Raw genomic sequence first — 20,882 nt, forward strand, 5'->3', positions numbered from 1 at the left:
TTTGGCCACACAAGCAGACATTTGTTAGGAAGAAGGAAGACTTCCTTGTGTATACTGAGGTCCAGCACCGAGGGCCTTCTGGCGGTTCCCTCGCTGCGAGAAGCCAAGTTACAGGGAACCAGGCAGAGGGCCTTCTCAGTAGTGGCGCCCGCCCTGTGGAACGCCCTCCCACCAGATGTCAAAGAGAAAAATAACTACCAAACTTTTAGAAGACATCTGAAGGCAGCCCTGTTTAGGGAAGCTTTTAATGTCTAATAGGTTATTGTATAGTGTTTTATTTGAAGCCACCCAGAGTGGCTGGGGAAACCCAGCCAGATGGGCGGGGTATAAATAAATTATTATTATTATTATTACTATTATTATTTACACACACTTCACAATCTAAACTGGGCTTCAGTCCTGTGGATGCTTTCTTGGGAGTAAGGCCCATTGAATAAAGAATAAAACAAATGCATGTGCTTTGGCTGTGGGTGCTTCCAAAAATTAGCACATACCGGAGCAGCCTTGCAAATACATATATATATATATATTTGGAGGCGAGCCTCCTTGCTCCCCTACTGCAATGACAGTTATCCTTTTTTTAAACCCTTTTGCACTGGAATGGAGTACGATGGGGCTGTATATTGTCTCCCTGTTTATTTAACTTATATGCAGAATACATCATGTGAAAGCCTGGACTGGATGAATCCCAAACCAGAATTAAGATTGCCGGAAGAAATATCAACAACCTCAGATATGCAGATGACACAACTTTGATGGCAGAAAGTGAGGAGGAATTAAAGAACCTTTTAATGAGGGTGAAAGAGGAGAGCGCAAAATATGGTCTGAAGCTCAACATCAAAAAAACGAAGATCATGGCAACTGGTCCCATCACCTCCTGGCAAATAGACGGGGAAGAAATGGAGGCAGTGAGAAATTTTCCCTTCTTGGGCTCCATAATCACTGCAGATGGTGACAGCAGTCACGAAATTAAGAGACGCCTGCTTCTTGGGAGAAAAGTGATGACAAACCTAGACAGCATCTTAAAAAGCAGAGACATCATCTTGCTGACAAAAATCTGTATAGTTAAAGTTATGGTTTTCCCAGTAGTGATGTATAGAAGTGAGAGCTGGACCATAAAGAAGGCTGATCGTCGAAGAATTGATGCTTTTTAATTATGGTGCTAGAGGAGTCTCTTGAGAGTCCCATGGACTGCAAGAAGATCAAACCTATCCATTCTTAAGGAAATCAGCCCTGGGTGCTAACTGGAAGGACAGATCCTGAAGCTGAGGCTCCAATACTTTGGCCACCTCATGAGAAGAGAAGACTCCCTGGAAAAGACCCTGATGTTGGGAAAGATGGAGGGCACAAGGAGAAGGGGACGACAGAGGACGAGATGGTGGAACAGTGTTCTCGAAGCTACCAGCATGAGTTTGACCAACCTGTGGGAGGCAGTGGAAGACAGGAGTGCCTGGCGTGCTCTGGTCCATGGGGTCACAAAGAGTCGGACACGACTAAATGACTAAACAACAAAATCTTCATTAGTGTACTCTCACCAGGAGCCACAGCCAGGGCCAGTTCTCTACCCAATGTGTGTTACTAGCATGTGTTCAGATACCAGTTTGCCACAGATTTGGCAAACCCTCTGTGAGGTCAAAACAAAAAAAAATCCTTCCAGTAGCACCTTAAAGACCAACTAAGTTAGTTCTTGGTATGAGCTTTCGTGTGCATGCACACTTCTTCAGATACACTGAAACAGAAGTTGCCAAATCCTTCTATATAGTGAGAAGGTGGGGAGGGGTATTACTCAGAAGGGTGGTGGGAATGGGTGATTGGCAGGTAGCTGTGATGAGCCTGTTGACGACTCTAAATGACTGCAATAGGTCTTACAGGAAAAAGCAAGGGGTGAGAAGGTGAAAAATGGCTTTGTCATGTATAATGAGATAAGAATCCAATGTTTTTGTTCAGACCAGGTCTCTCCATGGTTTTAAGTTTGGTAATGAGTTGCAATTCAGCAGCTTCTCTTTCCAGTCTATTTCTGAAATTCCATGACAAAGCCATTTTCACCTTCCTACTGGAAGGAATTTTTTTTGTTTTGACTATGGCAGACCAACACGGCTACCTATCTGTAACCCTCTGTGAGGTGAGAGGGTGGTATTGGCATGTTTGGAGTGCACTCTTAAAGAACAGAAAGCAAGTCTAATGCGGGGGGGGGACACCCCCCACCCCACCCCCCAAAAAAAACACAGCCCAATGAGAACTGAGCATGCTTAGTTAATTGGGGCAAATTGAAAAGAAAAACGAAATAATGGGAAGGAGAGAGACAGGAGCTGCTTGAGCTCCTTTCACCTTGCATCCATAGCTGGCTGTTGCTCTGGACAGACCTTTTAAGGGTTAGGAATCACTGCAACTTTTTATTGCAGTTTGCATTTGAGAGTGAATGAGAGATCAGCCAGATTCTTGGCCCAGAATAGTGTTGCAACATTGTCCCGGCTGGATTTCTTAGCCCATCCTTGAAGTGAGCCTGCAGTGCAGTATCCTGCCTAGGGAACAATCAGTGCATTTCACCAGACTGGAAAGGTAAAGGACCCCTGGACGGTTAAGTCCAGTCAAAAGCAACTATGGGGTTGTGGTGCTCATCTCGCTTTCAGACTGAGGGAGTCGGCATTTGTCCACAGACAGCTTTCCAGGTCATGTGGCCAGCATGACTGAACCGCTTCTGCTGCAACAGAACACCGTGATGGAAAGCAGAGCACACAGAAATGCCGTTTACGTTCCTGCCGCAGTGGTACCTATTTATCTACTTGCACTGGTGTGCTTTCAAACTGCTAGGTTGGCAGAAGCTGGGATAGAGCAACGGGAGCTCACTCCATTGCGGGGATTCAAACCGCTGACCTTCCGATCAGCAAGCCTAAGAGGCTTGGTTGTTTAGACTGCAGTGCCACCCATGTCCAGACTAGAAGGACTGTGGAGCTATCCTAGCTGCTTTTCCCTAGTTAAATTGCTGTGGTTGGAATCTTTTCTTTTTCTTTTTTCTTTTTGGTCACATGCAGACAGCTTCTCTGAGAAAATAGCAACACAACTGAAGAAATGACCTTACACCAACTTAAGACTTTCTCTTCATTTAGTTCAGCGCAGTTTACTCTCAGTGACACTGTCTCTCCTTAGATGAAGGGCTGTAGCTCAGTGGAAGATAATTTGCTTGGCATGTAGAGTCTCGGGTTCAGTCTTCAGCACCTCCAGTTAGGGCTGGAAGCGTGCCGTGCCCGAAACCTTGGGGAGCTGCTACCAGTCAGTGTAGACAGTACTGAGTTAGATGAACCAGTGATCTGGCTGCGTATAATGTAGTTTCCTACACAGGGTCTCAGGCCAATGTCTTTCACTTTACCTTCTCCCTTCTCCTTTTAGCTGGAAGTACCCAGGGTTGATCCAAGAACCTTCTCTATGGAAAGTACGTATTCTGTTACTGAACTATGACCCCTTTCCAACAACATAACAGTTGTTGAAAAGGCAGCATTTTCATGAGTTTGGGCAGGTCTGCTGTAGGAGTTGGAACTTTCATCCTCTGAGCAAGTGGAGAAAACTGGAAGAAGCAGAGGGTTGTGGTTTTTTTTTTAATAGAACTGGGAACAACCCCAACAAATCTAGTGCAAGTTCTTTTCTGTAATTAATTCAGGACATTAACAGTAGATACTGATTTTCTCTGTTGTATTTTGGTTTTTACCTTTAGTCCTTTCAGGGGTACTCTTCTGTCCAAGGAGTTGAAAGAAGAATTTGGAACAGCTTCTAATACAGTAACTTTATTCCAGATGACAGCCCAGAATTTAAAAATATTCGAAAGACCACCTTCTTCCCAGAAACCCTCTTGGGTCTTTAACAGAGGGGGGCTCTCTAGGTAATTCTACCACCCTTGGAAGTTTGGGGAGGCAGAAACAGCCCAGGAGAAGCCTATGGTTGTATGCCAAAATTACACCTCTTTACAATAGCCTTTTCACATATCTCATATATGTATGTGTGGATACAATCATACCTCGGGTTGAAGTAGCTTCGGGATAAGTATTTTTGGGTTGCGCGCTGCGGTGACCCGGAAGTAACGGAGTGTGTTACTTCCGGGTTTCACCGCTTGTGCATGCGCAGATGGTCAAAATGACGTCACGCGCATGTACAGAAGCGGCGAATCGCGACCCGTGCACACGGGTTGCATTCACCTCTGGATGTGAACGGGGCTCTGGAACGGATCCCGTTTGCATCCAGAGGTACCACTGTATTTGTATAAGTGTGTATATATGTATCCTACCCTGTGCTTCTGATTGTGAACTGGTTTAACTGATTTTGATATTGAATTTTGATATTGTTGTGATCTGCGCTAGTAACTTACTCTTTGCCTGCTCAATCTATTTCTGTACTTGCTGCAGGGAGTTTGTGTGTTTGTGTTTGAATGGGTTTTGTGCATGGATGGAATTGAACGAGATATGTGTACATTTACTTTGACTCTGCTCACCACTGTTGTTGTTGTTGTTGTTGCTGTTATTTCTAACTTATTACCTGCTTTTTGCCCTGGGGTCCCAAGGCAGGCTATCACATTAAAACACAGTATTAAAAACAGTTTAAAACAACTTACATTAGGGACGTGGGTGGCGCTGTGGGTAAAAGCCTCAGCGCCTAGGGCTTGCCGATCGAAAGGTCGGCGGTTCGAAGCCCCGCGGTGGGGTGCGCTCCCGCTGCTCGGTCCCAGCGCCTGCCAACCTAGCAGTTCGAAAGCACCCCCGGGTGCAAGTAGATAAATAGGGACCGCTTACTGGCGGGAAGGTAAACGGCGTTTCCGTGTGCTGCGCTGGCTCGCCAGATGCAGCTTTGTCACGCTGGCCACATGACCCGGAGGTGTCTCCGGACAGCGCTGGCCCCCGGCCTCTTGAGTGAGATGGGCGCACAACCCCAGAGTCTGTCAAGACTGGCCCGTACAGGCAGGGGTACCTTTACCTTTTTAAAACAACTTACAGACCATTCTGCCCTGCAGCTGTCACAGTGTTGTTACTTGCTAATGCTACGTGCCTTGAGAATTCTGCATGCTGTGAGAAGCAAGCTAGAATGTGCATATTGTGGAATTTGGGGGACCAGGTTTCCTTGCATTGTCTGGTCTCTGGATGAGTCAGGTTGTCATTAGGATGAAGGTGAGCAATGGTGTAAATAGTTCTCCTTCTTGCTATGTAGGCAGATACCTCTTTTCTTCACATAAAAGCTGAGTCAGTGGTGGTGGGGAGGGGGAGAAATGGCTGTCCCAGTCAGCGCTCATCTTGTGCTGAGCCTGTAGATGTTCTCCAAAAGATGGGTGGCATCACAGAAGGAATGTTTTCTTCTCTGCTCCCCTCGACTGTGCAAAATACCATCTGGAGGGGTGGCTCAGCGCAGCTTATGGTGAGGTGATTCTGGGTTGCCGCTTACTTTGCGGGTGAGTCATCCTTTGCCTGCTGCGTCGAGTTTTGCCACCTCCTTTGCAGACAAAATTGCTTGTACTTTGCTCAGTTTAGGAGCTGCTATTTTGAATACGGAGCTGGAGTTTGACGGATGAGAAGGCTCAGTTTTGACTTGCTTATCGGAACCTGTTTGAGTTAGTGCTGCCTGATGACAAAGACAATGTGTTGGGTGATGTGAGCTACAGACTGTTTCCATCCACGAGAAATTCAGTACATGTTCAAAGCTATAGTTGTTGGTGCGTTACACAGCCTCCCCTCTCTTGGGCGAGGTTATCTGGTTTGGGCATACAGATGAATGGTGCACGTACCATAGAAACGGATTATTCATCTTGGTTTGAATAGTTGAGATGCTTCCAGACTGCCACACTTTTGCACATTTCTCTCATTGATCTTAGTGCAACAAGAGGGCATCTTAGAACTGATAATAGTGCATGAGGGTTCATCACAATAAATAAGGTAAAGGTAAAGGGGACGCGGGTGGCGCTGTGGGTTAAAGCCTCAGCGCCTAGGGCTTGCCGATCGAAAGGTCGGCCGTGTGCTGCGCTGGCCCGCCAGATGCAGCTTTGTCACGCTGGCCACGTGACCCGGAAGTGTCTTCAGACAGCGCTGGCCCCCGGCCTCTTGAGTGAGATGGGCGCACAACCCCAGAGTCTGGCAAGACTGGCCCGTACGGGCAGGGGTACCTTTACCTTTAAAGGGACCCCTGACCATTAGGTGCAGTCGTGACTGACCCTAGGGTTGCGCACTCATCTCGCTCTATAGGCCGAGGGAGCCAGCGTTTGTCCACAGACAGCTTCCAAGTCATGTGGCCAGAATGACTAAGCCGCTTCTGGTGAACCAGAGCAGCACATGGAAACACTGTTTACCTTCCCGCCGGCGCGGTCCCTATTTATCTACTTGCCCTTTGGCGTGCTTTTGAACTGCTAGGTTGGCAGGAGCAGGGACTGAGCAACGGGAGCTCACCCCGTCGCGGGGATTCGAACTGCCGACCTTCTGATCGGCAAGCCCTAGGCTCTGTGGTTTAACTCACAGCGCCACCCGTGTCCCACATCGCAATAAATAGCAATGACTAAATAGCACTCTGGGGCCAGAAGTCTGCTCTCCCCAACAACAACAACCCCGACTTTTCACAGTAAGAAGAGTGACATGGGAGGGAGCTGTTGGACCATTGGTCCATCTTGGTTTGCATTATCTACACTGATTGGAAGAGGCTCTCCAGAATTTCAGATGGGGCATTCCCAGAGATACCAGAGACTAGACCTGGGACCTTCTCCATGAAAAGTAGATGCTCTACCACTGACCTGCAGCCCTTTCCCCCGGTGAACAGAAAACCACAGTGGAAAATGCAGGATAACCACCACTCGACCGTGACATTTTGTTATCTCAATGCAGTTTGTTAAAAACATTATGCACTGAGTGAAGTAGTTTCCCTTAGAAACTATATTGAAATGGATCCCAGTTGCAGGAATGTACTGATTTTCAGGAGAGGGGAAAACGCCATCAGATTGAAAATGCAACACACATTCTGTCAAAGATTTATAAAATCATTTTAGGTGTTTTTGTGTGTGTGAGGAAGAACAAGTTAAGCAATAGATGATGGAATGGAAACATGACTTAGGCATTTCCTTACTGTTCGATACCTGCTGTGAGTACCTGTGCCCAAGAGTAATTTATTTCTCTCCTTAAATGAATTAGCAAGAGAATGGTATTGAAATGATGACACATTGCCAAATAATGCGGTACATTTACCAAGGTACGTTGGAAATGTTGAAAGGCTGGCAGAAACTATATCTGTGTGTGGAGAAATTGTCCAAAGCAAGAGACTATTGGTTAAAGATAAGGGGTAAGATAGAGCAAATAGGACACAATAAGCTGGAGTTGGACATGATACTCTTCTTCTTATGGTTTGCAAGGTGTCTGCCAATGAATTGGAAGGCATTATTTATATGTTTGTAATAGCTAGACCAGGGGTCTGCAACCTTTAAGACAAAAAGAGCCACTTGGACCCGTTTCCGAAGGGGGGGAAAACTGGGAGCCGCAAAACCATTGCGACATTTAAAACAAATATAACACTGCATATATTGTTTCTTACCTTAATGTCTGATCTGACAGCGGGCGGGAAGGTGACGTCGGGACGGTGTGTGACTAACGCACGCACCACCCCCATGCGACGTCACAGCCAGTACAGCGCCCGCCACAGTGGGGAGTGTCGGGGCGCACAATGCGCCTCCTCCCCTCGCTAGTATCCGCCCCGGAGCCGCGGCAAAGGTGTAAAAGAGCCACATGCGGCTCCGGAGCCGCGGGTTGCAGACCCCTGAGCTAGACTATTGTCTTATTCATGCATTCAGAAGAATGTATGTGGACCTGAAGCTCTGTCAATGGAAGCCCTGCTCAAGAACTTCTGGTTGCACAACAGGGCTCCCTCTCCTCTCTCCTCTCCTTTCTTCCCACTGCCTCCCCCCTCAAGATTGGTTTGGGGAAGTCAGGAGAACTCACAGAACAGCGTGCAGGGGATGAGGGTGGGATCGTTCCATCTGGCAACCTGCAAGGCATGAGCAGATGGAATAATTGGAAGAGTGCACCATTGACTTCCATCCAAAGTGTATAAGGTGAGGGGACCCTGCTGTCAACTTTCCTGTCTCTGTCCGCTGCACCCTGAACCTTCTTGCATTGACCAGGAAGGTGTGAAGGAGGCTTCTAAGCACATCTAGTTTGATATGGAAAGATAGGGGTGGAGTGGGTGCCTGGCATGCATGGCCACTCTGGGGGCAGGGACAGTGGGCATGTGCCAACACCCCCAGTACACACTGTATATCCACGAAGACACTGAGAGGGCTCATGTTTTACGTGAACAAAGTGGAGAACATCAATCATTCCTACCCCAAGGAATGGGACAGTTATGTTTAAACTAACTAATAAGAGTAAGAATCAAGGAGGGAAGACAAAGGTGAAACAGGTTTTTAATGAATTTCACAAACTGACTTGCCTAAAGTCAGTGGTCGTCGGAGTGCAACCGGTTCTCCTCCCTTGACCTAGGGCAAATTGCTAAAACAAACAAGGCATGGGGTATTCTAACTCACTACAAAATATGCTTTAGATTACTGCTGTACTCCAGCAGAAACTCAGTGTCTCATATAAAATCTCTATCTCTCTCTGACTGTCTTGTTTACAGGCCAAATTAGCCCCAGCTCTGCTGATCATGGTCAACAAGACCTTAAACTATTGGGATCCCAATTTTGAGGATGAGGTCATCAACATCAACGTTGGGGGCCTGAGAAGAAGGCTGAGCTCGAGTGCCCTCTCCAAGTTCCCCGACACTCGCCTTGGGCGCTTGCTCTCCTGCGACTCGGAAGAGTCCATCTTGCAGCTGTGTGACGACTATGACGTGAGTGCCCGGGAATTCTACTTTGACCGCAACCCTGGCTTCTTCCTTTATGTGCTCCACTTCTACCAGACGGGCAAGCTGCATGTGATGGACGAGCTGTGCGTCTTCTCCTTTTGCCAAGAGATTGAGTACTGGGGCATCAACGAATTCTTCCTGGACTCCTGCTGCAGCTACCGCTACCATGAGCGGAAGCTGGAGAGCCGCCACCACAACTGGGATGAAGAAAGCGAGGTCAGCAGTGTGGACATGTCTCCGGATGAGATCTCGGATTTCAACCACGACCTGCTTCGCTACAGCACCCTGCGCTGCGGTAATGTGCGCAAGCGCCTCTGGCTCACCATGGAGAACCCGGGCTACTCCATCCCAAGCAAGCTCTTCAGCTTTGTGTCCATCAGCGTTGTGTTGGCCTCCATCGCGAGCATGTGTATCCACAGCTTGCCGGAGTACCAGGAGCCCGACGAGGAAGGCATCCTGAAGGACGACACGGTGCTGGAGAACCTGGAGTACTTTTGCATCTCCTGGTTCACCTTTGAAGTGACAGCCCGTTTGCTGCTGGCGCCAAAATTGAGGAAGTTCTTCAAGCACCCCTTGAACCTGATTGACATAGTCTCAGTACTGCCTTTCTACTTCAGCCTTCTGGTGGAAGTGACCGCAGGGAGCGACTCAGAGCTGGGCAACGTGAGCAAGGTGGTGCAGGTGTTTCGCCTCATGAGGATATTCCGGGTGCTGAAGCTGGCGAGGCATTCGACGGGCCTGAGGTCCTTAGGAGCCACCTTGAAGGTAAGCCTGTCATGGAGTGGCTTTGGCTTCCTGGGATGTTGAAGGTTCTCGGGGCCCAAACTGGACATTGGTTTCAATTCATAGTATGCAGATGCATATCTTGTTCTATGTTTTCCTTGAAGAATTAATGGGCACAATGGCATTTTACTGGGAAAGTGGTGTGTGTGGGGAGGGTTATCTTTCTCTCCATGGTCATCATAGATAAACCGCTCCTTTCTCTGCCCATGAGCTGTTCTGAAATTCTTCGGACTCCACCCCTAGCACAGCACATGGAGAAGGAGCGAGGGGAAAGCTGCAATGAACAGGTGAGAGTCCTTTTCCAGGTTAAAGATATGTAACCACTTGAAAGAATTAATTAGGCCTAGGACTAAATTAGGATTAAATAAGTAAATAAGAAAATGTACAATAAGAAAATTTAGGAAATATGATTATGACTGTGATATGGTTTTATGAAATAGTGATATTGGAAACTGCTATATATAGTTACTAAGAAATTCAGATGGAAGAGATTAGAGGAAGTCAAGTAATATGTTTATGAAGATGGATTTTAATTAATTAATTAAGTTTTAGTTTATGTGGTGATTTGATGTATTTTATGTTTCATATTCTTTTTTCTTTTTGTTTTATTTTTTCCTCTTATTATTGTTTACTCTCTCTTTTGTTATGTTTTTGTATGAAAAATAATAAATATTATTGGGGGGGGGAGGAAGTCCTTTTTCAGGGCTTCTGTTGACGGGCCTGGTTAGTCAAATCCCATCCCAAGTGTTGGTCCTGACCTTTAAAACTCTAAACAGGTAAAAAGTAAAGATAAGGTAAAGGACCCCTGGACGGTTAAGTCCAGTCAAAGCCAGCTATAGGGTGCAGCACTCATCTCGCTTCAGGCTGAGGGTGCTGGCGTTTGTCTACAGACAGCTTTCCAGGTCATGTGGCCAGCATGACTAAGCTGTTTCTGGTGCAATGGAACACTGTGATGGAAGCCAGAGTGCATGGAAACGCCATTTACCTTCCTGTTACAGTGGTACTTATTTATCTACTTGCACTGGTATGCTTTAAAACTGCTAGGTTGGCAGGAGCTGGGACAGAGAAATGGGAGCTCACCCTGTTGCGTGGATTCGAACCGCTGACCTTCTGATTGGCAAGCCCAAGAGGCTCAGTGGTTTAGACCCACGTCCCACTTTGAACAATTGGAGGCCCAGTTGCTTAAAAGGCTTCCAGGTACCTATATGAAACTGCCAGAGCACTAAAAGCAACTGGCGAGACCTTGCTTGTATGTCAGTCAGGAAGGCTAGGCTAGGAGTCAGAAACTTTTCAGTGGCAGCCCCAAACTTATGGAACTCCACCCCATAAGAAATCCCCACATCTTTTAGTTGGGAATAGATTGTGTGCTTCCTGTGTGCTGCTCATCTGTCGCTTTTACTGTTTTAATGCTCTGAATGTGTTTTATAACTGTTTTTATCAGTTACCATATGCTGCCTTAGCAAAATACTGCATTTCAAAATGTGGCTAGTAAGTCTGTTAGATAAATAAGTGTAAATAGACAAGGCTGGGCTTCTGTGTCCTGCAAAGCCTCCTGATGTTTCGCAGAGGTGGTTTCAAAGCCTTTGAACTAAGTAACACATATCCAAGTACAGTGGTGCCCCGCAAGACAAATGCCTCGCAAGACGGAAAACCCGCAAGACGAAAGGGTTTTCCGTTTGCGAGTTGCTTCGCAAGATGAATTTCCCTATGGGCTTGCTTCGCAAGAAGAAAGCCCATAGGGAAATCTCCGGGGACCTCTTTTAAATGCTGGCAGTGGGAAGCAAAGCCTTTCCCCCCCTCCGGCCTTCAGAAGAGGTCCAGGAAGGCCGGCGGGGGCCGAAAGGCTTTGCTCCCCACCGCCAGCATTTTAAAAGCAGTCCGGGATAGCAGGGAAGCGCTTCCCTCTATCCCGGATGGCTTTTGAAGGCAGGCGGGGGGGAGCAAAGACTTTTGCCCCCCGCCGGCCTTCAGAAGAGGTCCTGGACCTCTTCTGAAGGCCGGCGGGGGGCAAAAGTCTTTGCTCCCCCCTGCCTGCTTTCCCGGGAGAGCGGAGAAACGCAGCACGTTTCTCCGCTGTCCCGGACGGCTTTTGAAGGCAGGCGGGGGGGAGCAAAGACTTTCGCCCCCCGCCGGCCTTCAGAAGAGGTCCAGGACCTCTTCTGAAGGCTGGCGGGGGGCAAAAGTCTTTGTCCCCCCTGCCTGCCTTCCCGGGGGCTTTTAAATCACCCCGGGACAGCGGAGAAGTCCTCCGCTGTCCCGGGGTTTTTTAAAATGCTGGGGGTGGGAAGAAAAGCCCTTGCCCCCCCCCCCAGCCTTCAGAAGAGGTCGGGGGACAGACTGTCCCTGGACCTGGTCTGAAGGCGGTTTCCATAGGAACGCATTGATTGATTTTCAATGCATTCCTATGGGAAACCGTGCTTCGCAAGACGAAAAACTCGCAAGAAGAAAAAACTTGCGGAACGAATTAATTTCGTCTTGCGAGGCACCACTGTATTATTATTTTTTCTTGATCCTGTTCCTTACGTTCAGACATTTACTTCTCTGGTGCAAAATTTGGATTTTGGAAAGGAGGAAAAATACCATGTCTGCTGTCCTAAACCATCTGGCCTAATTGCGAACTCCTTGAAATTTCCAGGCGATACCCTAGGATGTTTTCCTTGCTCAGTGGAGCATAGCTCTTTATAATTTGTGGTCCTCCTGCCAGCCAGCCTTAGGCTGACCTGCAAGAGCTGGCATTTGTCTGACACCAGAAGGAGTTTTCAGGCTGGCTGGCTGCATCTGCATGACTGGCTGTCTGAGCAAGTGGCAGAGATGGGATCTCCTGTAGTGTAGCGGGTGTTTATCTGTGGGTTCTGCTAGGGTTTTCTACTCTTGTTCTCAAAAGGCCTCCCGTATTGTAATGAGAACAGGCAAGACTCTCCATCTGCAAGAAGATGAATCGTTCAGTTTCAGCCTTGCAGGGAGCGGCCCAAAAGTGACCTCACCAAGCATAGGACCAAGGGATATGTATGTATTTATTCAGCAGGCTTTATCTATACCACTTAATCATCGAAACCTCTAAACTGTTTGCATAAAATATCCATTAAAATGACCAATACAATCATATGCTAAAAACAAGTTTACTTATTCCTCCCCCACAAAATGTATGAAGTAAGCTCTTTTAGCAACATGCATTGTAAAATAGGATTACATATGAAAATATATGTCAAATTGGGTATCTGGGTGTGCTTGCTTACACCAAAAAGTTTTTAGGCGGTGCTTAAAGCAGTACAGTGAAGGTGTCCGGTAAATATAAGTGGGCAGGGAGTTCCAAAGCTTAGGTGCTGCCACACTGAAGGATCAGGAAGGAACATTATGTGGCACTTGTAAAAGTGCCAATTCGCAGACTGAAGTGATTGAGTAGGTCAATATATATGGGGTAAGGCAATCCTCCAGCTGGTCCTAAGATAGTACTTAGTGAAGAGCATGCTATATATTATGTAGTGAATTTGCTGCAGAATTTTACACAGCTGAAGGGTCCTTATGGGTTTGCCAGCATCCAGACCTTTGATCATCTTGGTTGCCCTCTTCTGCACACATTCCAGCTTGTCAACGTCCTTCTTAAATTGTGGTCTCTCCCCAGAATTGGACAAAGTATTCCAGGTGTGGTCTGACCAAGGCAGAATAGAGTGGTACTGTTACTTCCCTTGATCCAGACACACTATTTCTGTTGATGCAGTGTAGAATAGCATTAGCTGCTAAGGTCATTTCGAATCCTGATTCTGTCTTCTGCAGCATTAGCTACCCCTCCCAGTTTGGTGTCATCTGCAGATTTGATGAGCACCCCTTCAATTCCTTCATCCAAGTTGTTTATAAAGACGTTGAAGAACAATGGGCCCAGGACAGAACCCTGTGGCCACCCCGCTTGTCATTTTTTCCCAGGGTGATGAGGAACTGTTAATGAGTACTCATTGGGTTTCAGTCAGTCAACCAGCTACAAATATACCTAACAGTTACTTCGTTCAACCCACATTTTACCAGCTTCCTTGCAAGAATATCATGGGGAACTTTGCCAAAAGCCTTCCTGAAATCAAGAGACACTGTGTTCACAGAGTTCCCCCCGATCCACCAAGCTTATAACACTGTCAAAAAAAGAAATGAGATTTGTCTGGCATAACTTGTTTTTGAGAAACCCAGGCTGGGTCTTAGTAATCACAGCATTCTTTTTTAAGTCCTTGCAGACCCGACGGTTGAAGTATCTGTTCCAAGACCTTTCCTGGTATTGATGTCAAACTTATCTAGTCCAACCCCATGCAATGCAGGACTCTCATCTAAAGCATCCATGACACATGGCCATCCAACCTCTGCTTAAAAACCTCCAATGAAGGAGAGTCCACAACCTCCCTAGAGAATCTGTTCCACTGTCAAACAGCTCTTACTGTCAGAAAGTTCTTCCTGATGTTCAGTCAGAATCTCCTTCCTTGTAACTTGAAGCCATTGGTTCTAGTCTTACCCTCTGGAGCAGGAGGAAACAAGCTTGCTCCATCTTCCATGTGATGCCCTTGCGATATTTGAAGATGGCTATCAAATCGCCTCTCAGTCTCCTCTAAACCAGGCTTTTTTTAAAAAAATCATTTTTATTGGTTTTACAAATACAAAACACCAATAAACACAAATTAGTAAAAACATATCTGTATAGAGAGATTTTACAAATTGCGAGACTTCCCCCCATTTCCTCCATGGGGTCTCATTTTAAGGATCTGCAACTTCATATTCGTGCATACAGTGGTACCTCGGGTTAAGTACTTAATTCATTCTGGAGGTCCGTTCTTAACCTGAAACTGTTCTTAACCTGAAGCACCACTTTAGCTAATGGGGCCTGCTGGTGCTGCCATGCCGCCGGAGCACGATTTCTGTTCTCATCCTGAAGCAAAGTTCTTAACCTGAAGCACTATTTCTGGGTTAGTGGAGTCTGTAACCTGAAGTGTCTGTAACCTGAAGCGTATGTAGCCTGAAGCGTATTTAACCCAAGGTACCACTGCACTCCAATTTTTATATCAAACCATATTGTCCGTAGTATTTTTTTACACCACAAGTGAGTCAAAATCCTGCTCTTGTTTCCATCTGCTTACAGTGGTCTCCTAGGTAACTTATAAATTTCCCCATTCTTTTATAAAGTTTCTATCCTCTTCGTTTCTGAGTTTTCCAGTCAGCTTTGCCATCTCGGCATAGTCCATCAGCTTGGTTTTCCCTTCTTCTCTGGTAGGGACCTCTAATCCAGGCTCAACATAACCATCTCCCTCAACCGTTACTCATAAGACTTGGTTTCCAGACCCTTGATCATCCCTTCTTGGTTGCAGAAACCTGGTTATGAAGTTCTCTCCCCATGGAGGAGGATGCTTACATTGCTGTCATTTAGGCATGAAATGAACACACCCAGAGAGAGCGCTGCTGTTTCTGAAAGGTTTACCTGCTTCCAGTTTTATTCAGTGTTTTATCTTGAAGTTTACTTCATTGTTGTATATCCGGGCCATCCACCCTGGGGGTGTTTTATATTTAGTGGTCAAATGTAACATACCTGACCAAGTTCAACCCTAGTTCTTAAAGAAGGTGGGGATCCTTGATGCAAATCAAGCATGAGCGCCGGAAGCAGGAAACCGCCTATTTTGGGACATTGGGACCAAGGGACAGGAGGGTAGTGATGGTGCAACAAGGAGGAGACACAGCGTAAGTGGAGCTCCGGTTTGGAAGTATATTTCTTATCACTGCTTTGTGCTGTAAGCGTGGTTTGTTTTATTGCTTCTCCCCGCTGCCTCCCCTGCTCACGCAGCCAGCAAAGTGAGAGGCCAGAAGTAAAAGTAATGGCTGCTAGAAGAAGATGAAAATGTGTTATTGATCCAGAAACCTGGGACCCATTATCTCCAAGTGTAAATTTCACCCAGATATCTTTGTCTAGTTTTTCCTTTTTATGAGCTACCACCTTCCTTGCTGGTAGGATGAGGTTCTTATTCCCTAATTTAGTTTTCTCCCCCAGCATTTTCACGCTCTCTGCTCCCCCACTCATTCCGATACACACACACACACACACACACACACACACACACACTTTTCGCTCCATAAGACACACTTTTTTCCTCCTAAAAAGTAAGGGGAAATGTCTGTGCGTCTTATGGAGCGAATGTGTGGTCAATCGCTGGCTCCCTTTCCAGCCCTGCCTCCTTGCCCAGGCCTCCATTGTTGAATGTTCTACAGATGGAGGCTGTTTGTTTCCCCAGCAACATGTGACTGGCTGATCTGTCTGGAAACTGTAGAAACGGCTCCTTTTCCTTTCCTAAAGAAGCTGCATAACTGTGAGCTGAACCCCATAAAAACAGGATTTTTTTACCTTTGCAAAGTAAGCTCAACAACTTTGAGATGATCCTCAAGAAAGAGGGCTTTTCCCCTTTGCAAAAGAAGCTGCACAACTGTGAGCTGATTTCCCCCAAAACAGGGCTTTCCCCCTTTCCTCCTCTAAAAACTAGGTGCGTCTTATGGAGCGAAAAATACAACATACACATACATATATGTACACACACACACACACACACACACACACAGCATCTTTGGTTGCTCCACATTTCTGGCTGGGTTGCACTTGGATCAGCTGCCTCTCTCTCTCTATTTTGACAGTTTCATTTTGAGCCTGACTGTCACTATGCTGTTGTCCCAGCCTGTCTGTCAATTGTGTCCCTGCCTATAAATAACCGGCTCTGACAGATCTTGTTCTGCTCATGTCACGTGACTCTGGGTTAGTCCTCCTCGCTGCTGCTTCTGCTTGGCGATGGCAAGAGGGACTTCCATTCCCCCACCTGACACGCCTGAGCGAAAAACACGCGTCCCTGACGTTGACGGATGGACTCGTCATCTTTTGACAGCGACACATGGGTCATTCAGTGTAAGCAGCAGTTCCAGCTGTAGTCAGCTGGTCGGTTGTGATTCTTCCCTGCGCCGTAGAGCAAATACTGAGCAGCATAATCCATTTCTTCGGCTCCATTTTGAAGACATAAGAGGGGCGTGCTGGAGGAGAATTGCCAACATAGAAAGACTGATGCAAAGGCCTTTGACGAGCGGATTTGAGTTCTCAAAGATCCTGCCTGAGGATTGAGAGGAGAGGACTCTTGCCCTTCACAAGAGATGCCCACAGGAAACATTTTAAGGCTGCCCACCCTATGGCCACCCTTCAACCTTGACCACATTTGTACCATATTTTTAAAGCACTATGATGCCACTTTAAACAGTCATGGCTCCCCCTAAAGAATTCTGGGAGCTGTAGTTTAAGGGAGCTGCGTTTTCCCCATAATCCCCCAGAGCTTATGGGGGGAGCGGAGAGCAGGGGGGAAGCCCTGCTATGCTAGAGGGAGCCTTTGTGTTGGCTTCCACCAGTGGAACTGCTTAGTTGAGTGAGCAGCCCCCCACCCCTGTCCATCCCTGAACATCTTTTGCTAACCAAGAGGGTAGGTTTGTTAGCTGACAAGGCTTCAGTCTTGCCTATAATCATGTCTCTAAAAAGGAGAACTTCATCTGATACATTTCTGCAAGTTAAAGACTGTTGACATTGATGTTTTGGTGTTTTATTATTATTAGGTGGGATCAGTCGGATACATCCTGGCAGCACAATGATTTACACTTGCACAATGGAACTCCCATGCCCTCTTCAAGTTTGGGAAACCAATTGTGGTGGGAGGAGTGGAGTAAATTCTGTTGCGCAAGTGTCAATCCTTGCACTGTTAGGATGCATTAGCTGGATATAATGATTATTTATTAATTCATGTACCACTTAATTGCCAAGGTGGCTTCTAAGCTGTTTACAAGTATAAAAACCCCATTATAAAAATATTAACACACATAATTGAAAGGGGGGTGTGTGTGTGTGTGTGTGTGTGTGAGAGAGAGAGAGAGAGAGAGAGAGAGAGAGAGAGAAGTATGGCAGTCCCAGCTTGACTCAGAAACTGGAAATGCTCTATTTTGACCCCTTCTCTGAGATCTGGCACTGGATATTGCCTCTCTCTGTTATGCCAACATAGTCATCTACTAGGATTGCCAAAACCAATTTGGAAAAAGGAGGAGCTTTGGTAAAATGCAGGTTCTACTGTCACAAGCCTTTCAGCAACTGGGGATTTATTATTATTATTATTATTATTATGATTTGCCCATCTACCCTTCTGTAAAATTGCATAGACCCAATCCTGCTTGAAGCCCCTCGCACCAGCAACCTCCTTGATCTTCCCTGTGGCTGAGTTGGCACCACACGCAGACACGTCTTCTGGCATTGCGTGAGCCTCCCCCTCCCCTTTTCAAGTCCCTGCTCTGCACTCTGCGAAAGGGAGGAGAGTGACAGATATTTATTTGCCATCAAGAAATCAATCTCCTCCCTGCCAAACATTGCAGACACCAGATGGGTGTTTGTCTCGGGTGAATGCAAACCAGAGACTTGCCCAACATACGGCTGGCACTGGTGCCAATCTGGAGTCCAGCACCGTCTACATCTTGAGAGGCAGGCCGGCAGCACCAGGCAGATTCTTGATGGCTCCATGTTTTGCCCTTCAGAGAAGCTGCGCTGGGAGTTGGAGAAACACCAAGGGCGGCGAAGGCTGCCTGACCCTTGAGGCTCTATTTGCATTAGTCACAGGAGGAGTGGTGGTCAGCAAAGCATCTTGATTCTTATTCTGAGTGCTGTTAAGAAGCATATTGATCCAGGAAGGCGCCTGGATAAACAGATATTAAGCTGGTGACACTGGGGAGCAAGGGTGTTTATGTGTTTTTAGCACCTCCTTCCAAGGCTTCAATCCTTCATAAAATAAGTGAGCCATGAATCTCACCAGTCAATAACAGGTTCAGCACACTCCTGGGAGTGACTCTCAGAAGTAAGGCATACTGAGTTCAGTAGGGTTTAAGGTAAAAGGGTAAAGGGACCCCTGGCCGTTAGGTCCAGTCGCAGACGACTCTGGGGTTGCGGCGCTCATCTCGCTTTATTGGCCGAGGGAGCCGGCATCCGGGTCATGTGGCCAGCATGACTAAGCCACTTCTGGCAAACCAGAGCAGCCCACGGAAATGCCGTTTACCTTCCCGCCAGAGCGGTACCTATTTATCTACTTGCACTTTGACATGCTTTCAAACTGTTAGGTGGGCAGGAGCAGGGACCGAGCAATGGGAGCTCACCCTGTCGCGGGGATTCGAACCGCCGACCTTCTGATCGGCAAGCCCTAGGCTCTGTGGTTTAGAGCACAGTGCCACCCGTGTTTACTCCCAGGAAAATGGGTGTAGGATTATTCTGCGAAATGAGGCGTTCTACAAACAGTTTGAAAGGCAGCAAGAGTCACCTGCTTGCAATTTAGTTGGTCTCTCTGCAGTACAAATGGCTCTCCCACCCTACCCCATTATGAATTGAGAGGGTGGGAGAAATGAGAGTATATTATTTTAATATAATGATTCTGAGCTGCACAAGTGTACAAGAAAAAACAAACCTGTAACAAGCTATTTCAAATGTTGCAGCTGTGAAATATTAAGAGGTTGCAAATTGGATACAGTGCAAGCATACCTAACTCTGTCTGCATTGCAAGCTCTTTAAGTCTCATATTATTTGTATTTTAACGAGTATTTATTAAAGTTATTGGTTGCTTTTTTGCCATAGCAGCTTAAAGCGCCTTGCAATGTTTTAAGCCAACAACCACATATGTACGTTAAAGCCAGCTTTAAAATGCAATCTTAAAGACATTTCTGGGTTTTTTAAAAGCAAGATTAAAGCATCTCATCCATGCAAAAAGACCATAGATCATTAAAAGCCAAAGGCCTGACGGAAAAAAAGTTGTGGCTTAGCACACAAAGATATATAATGATGGCACCAGGCGAGCTTCTCTGGGGTGAGTATTCTACAAGCAGGAAGTCACAACTGCAAAGGCCGGTTCTCATGGAAGGGGCACACAAAGGAGGGGCCTGAGATGATGATCACAGAGGTATTGGCTGTGGCATAGGCATCAATATAACGTCACTGTGTTACACACTGCTCTGAAAATCATCCAAGAAAGATGTTGGTTGGTTTGTTTAATGGTACAGTACTGGAGACAGCCCAAGCTCCGCATTCCCAGGGTCTGTGTTTCACTCAACATTAATGCAGGGCAGGTGCGTAGGAACAAAACAGTGGGAGGGGTACTAAACCCTTGTCAGTTTGCATTTTTTTTTTTTTTTTTTTTTTTTTTTTGCGTTTTAAAAACAATTTATTGATGTTCCATCTATATACATTATATCCATATATCGTACATCTCATATTTTTGGACTTCCTTCAACGTCCTTGACATTCATTCGCGTTTGCATCTTTATCGCGCAATCCACTCTTTCATATTGCCATTAATACCCCCTTTCGTACATTATTTCCCATAAGCAATACTTATTAGTGCTTTACAGTGCCTCTTTGAAACCTACTAGCGTTATATTTACTGAACATTTGTTCTCCAGGTAATCCGCAAACTTTCCCCAGTCATCTATAAATTTTTGATCCTTAATATATCTGATTTTCCCTGTTAATCTGTCTAACTCCGCATATTCCGTCAGTTTTAACCTCCACTCTGCAGACGTTGGGCCTTCTTCCTGCTTCCATTTCTGCGCTACCACAATTCTGGCTGCTGTTACCGCATACTGGAAGATTTTACAATCCTTTCTTTTGATATCTTTTCCCACCATACCTAATAAAAAGGCTTCGGGCTTCTTTACAAAGGTGTAGCATAATATCTTTTTGATTTCATTATAAACTTCCTCCCAGAAGCTTTTAACTTTCTCGCATTCCCACCATAGGTGATAAAACGTCCCTTCTTTCTGTCTACATTTCCAACATTTGTTGTCTGTTTTATACATCTTGGCTAGTTTTGCGGGTGTTATGTACCATCTATATAACATTTTTAACATATTCTCCCTCAATAACACACATGCTGTAAATTTTATATTCACTCTCCACAGTTTTTCCCAATTTTCTAGTTGTATGTCATAGCCGAAGTCTTTTGTCCACTGAGTCATCACCGTTTTAACTTTCTCATCTTTCATGTTCCATTCTAACAATATTTTATACATATTTGACAGATTTTTCCGATCATTATCTATAATCTCTCTCTGAAATTTCGATGCCTTTTCTTCATAGCCCCTCTCTTTCACCTCCTTTTTAAATATTTCATTTATCTGAAAGTAGCTCAACCAATCATATGTATATGTTTTTACCTGCTCATATGGTTTAACTTTCC

At 46.1% G+C, this 20,882-nt stretch overlaps 1 protein-coding gene across 4 annotated transcripts in view; it reads left to right on the forward strand.

Annotated features, from left to right (window-relative positions):
* KCNS1 (potassium voltage-gated channel modifier subfamily S member 1) overlaps positions 1 to 20,882 on the forward strand; it is a 47,898-nt gene that overhangs the window by 12,108 nt on the left and 14,908 nt on the right. For all 4 annotated transcript variants that reach the window (XR_013393010.1, XR_013393011.1, XM_077929257.1 and 1 more), the window contains one exon: positions 8,626 to 9,618. Coding sequence is in view for 2 of the 4 variants with exons in the window: in XM_077929257.1 (XP_077785383.1) it covers positions 8,653 to 9,618 (966 nt within the window). In the remaining 2 variants the exon portion in view is untranslated. The remainder of the gene's footprint in view (positions 1 to 8,625; positions 9,619 to 20,882) is intronic.

The sequence above is a fragment of the Podarcis muralis genome, chromosome 5 (assembly GCF_964188315.1).
Source record: "Podarcis muralis chromosome 5, rPodMur119.hap1.1, whole genome shotgun sequence".
Taxonomy (NCBI): Eukaryota; Metazoa; Chordata; class Lepidosauria; order Squamata; family Lacertidae; genus Podarcis; species Podarcis muralis.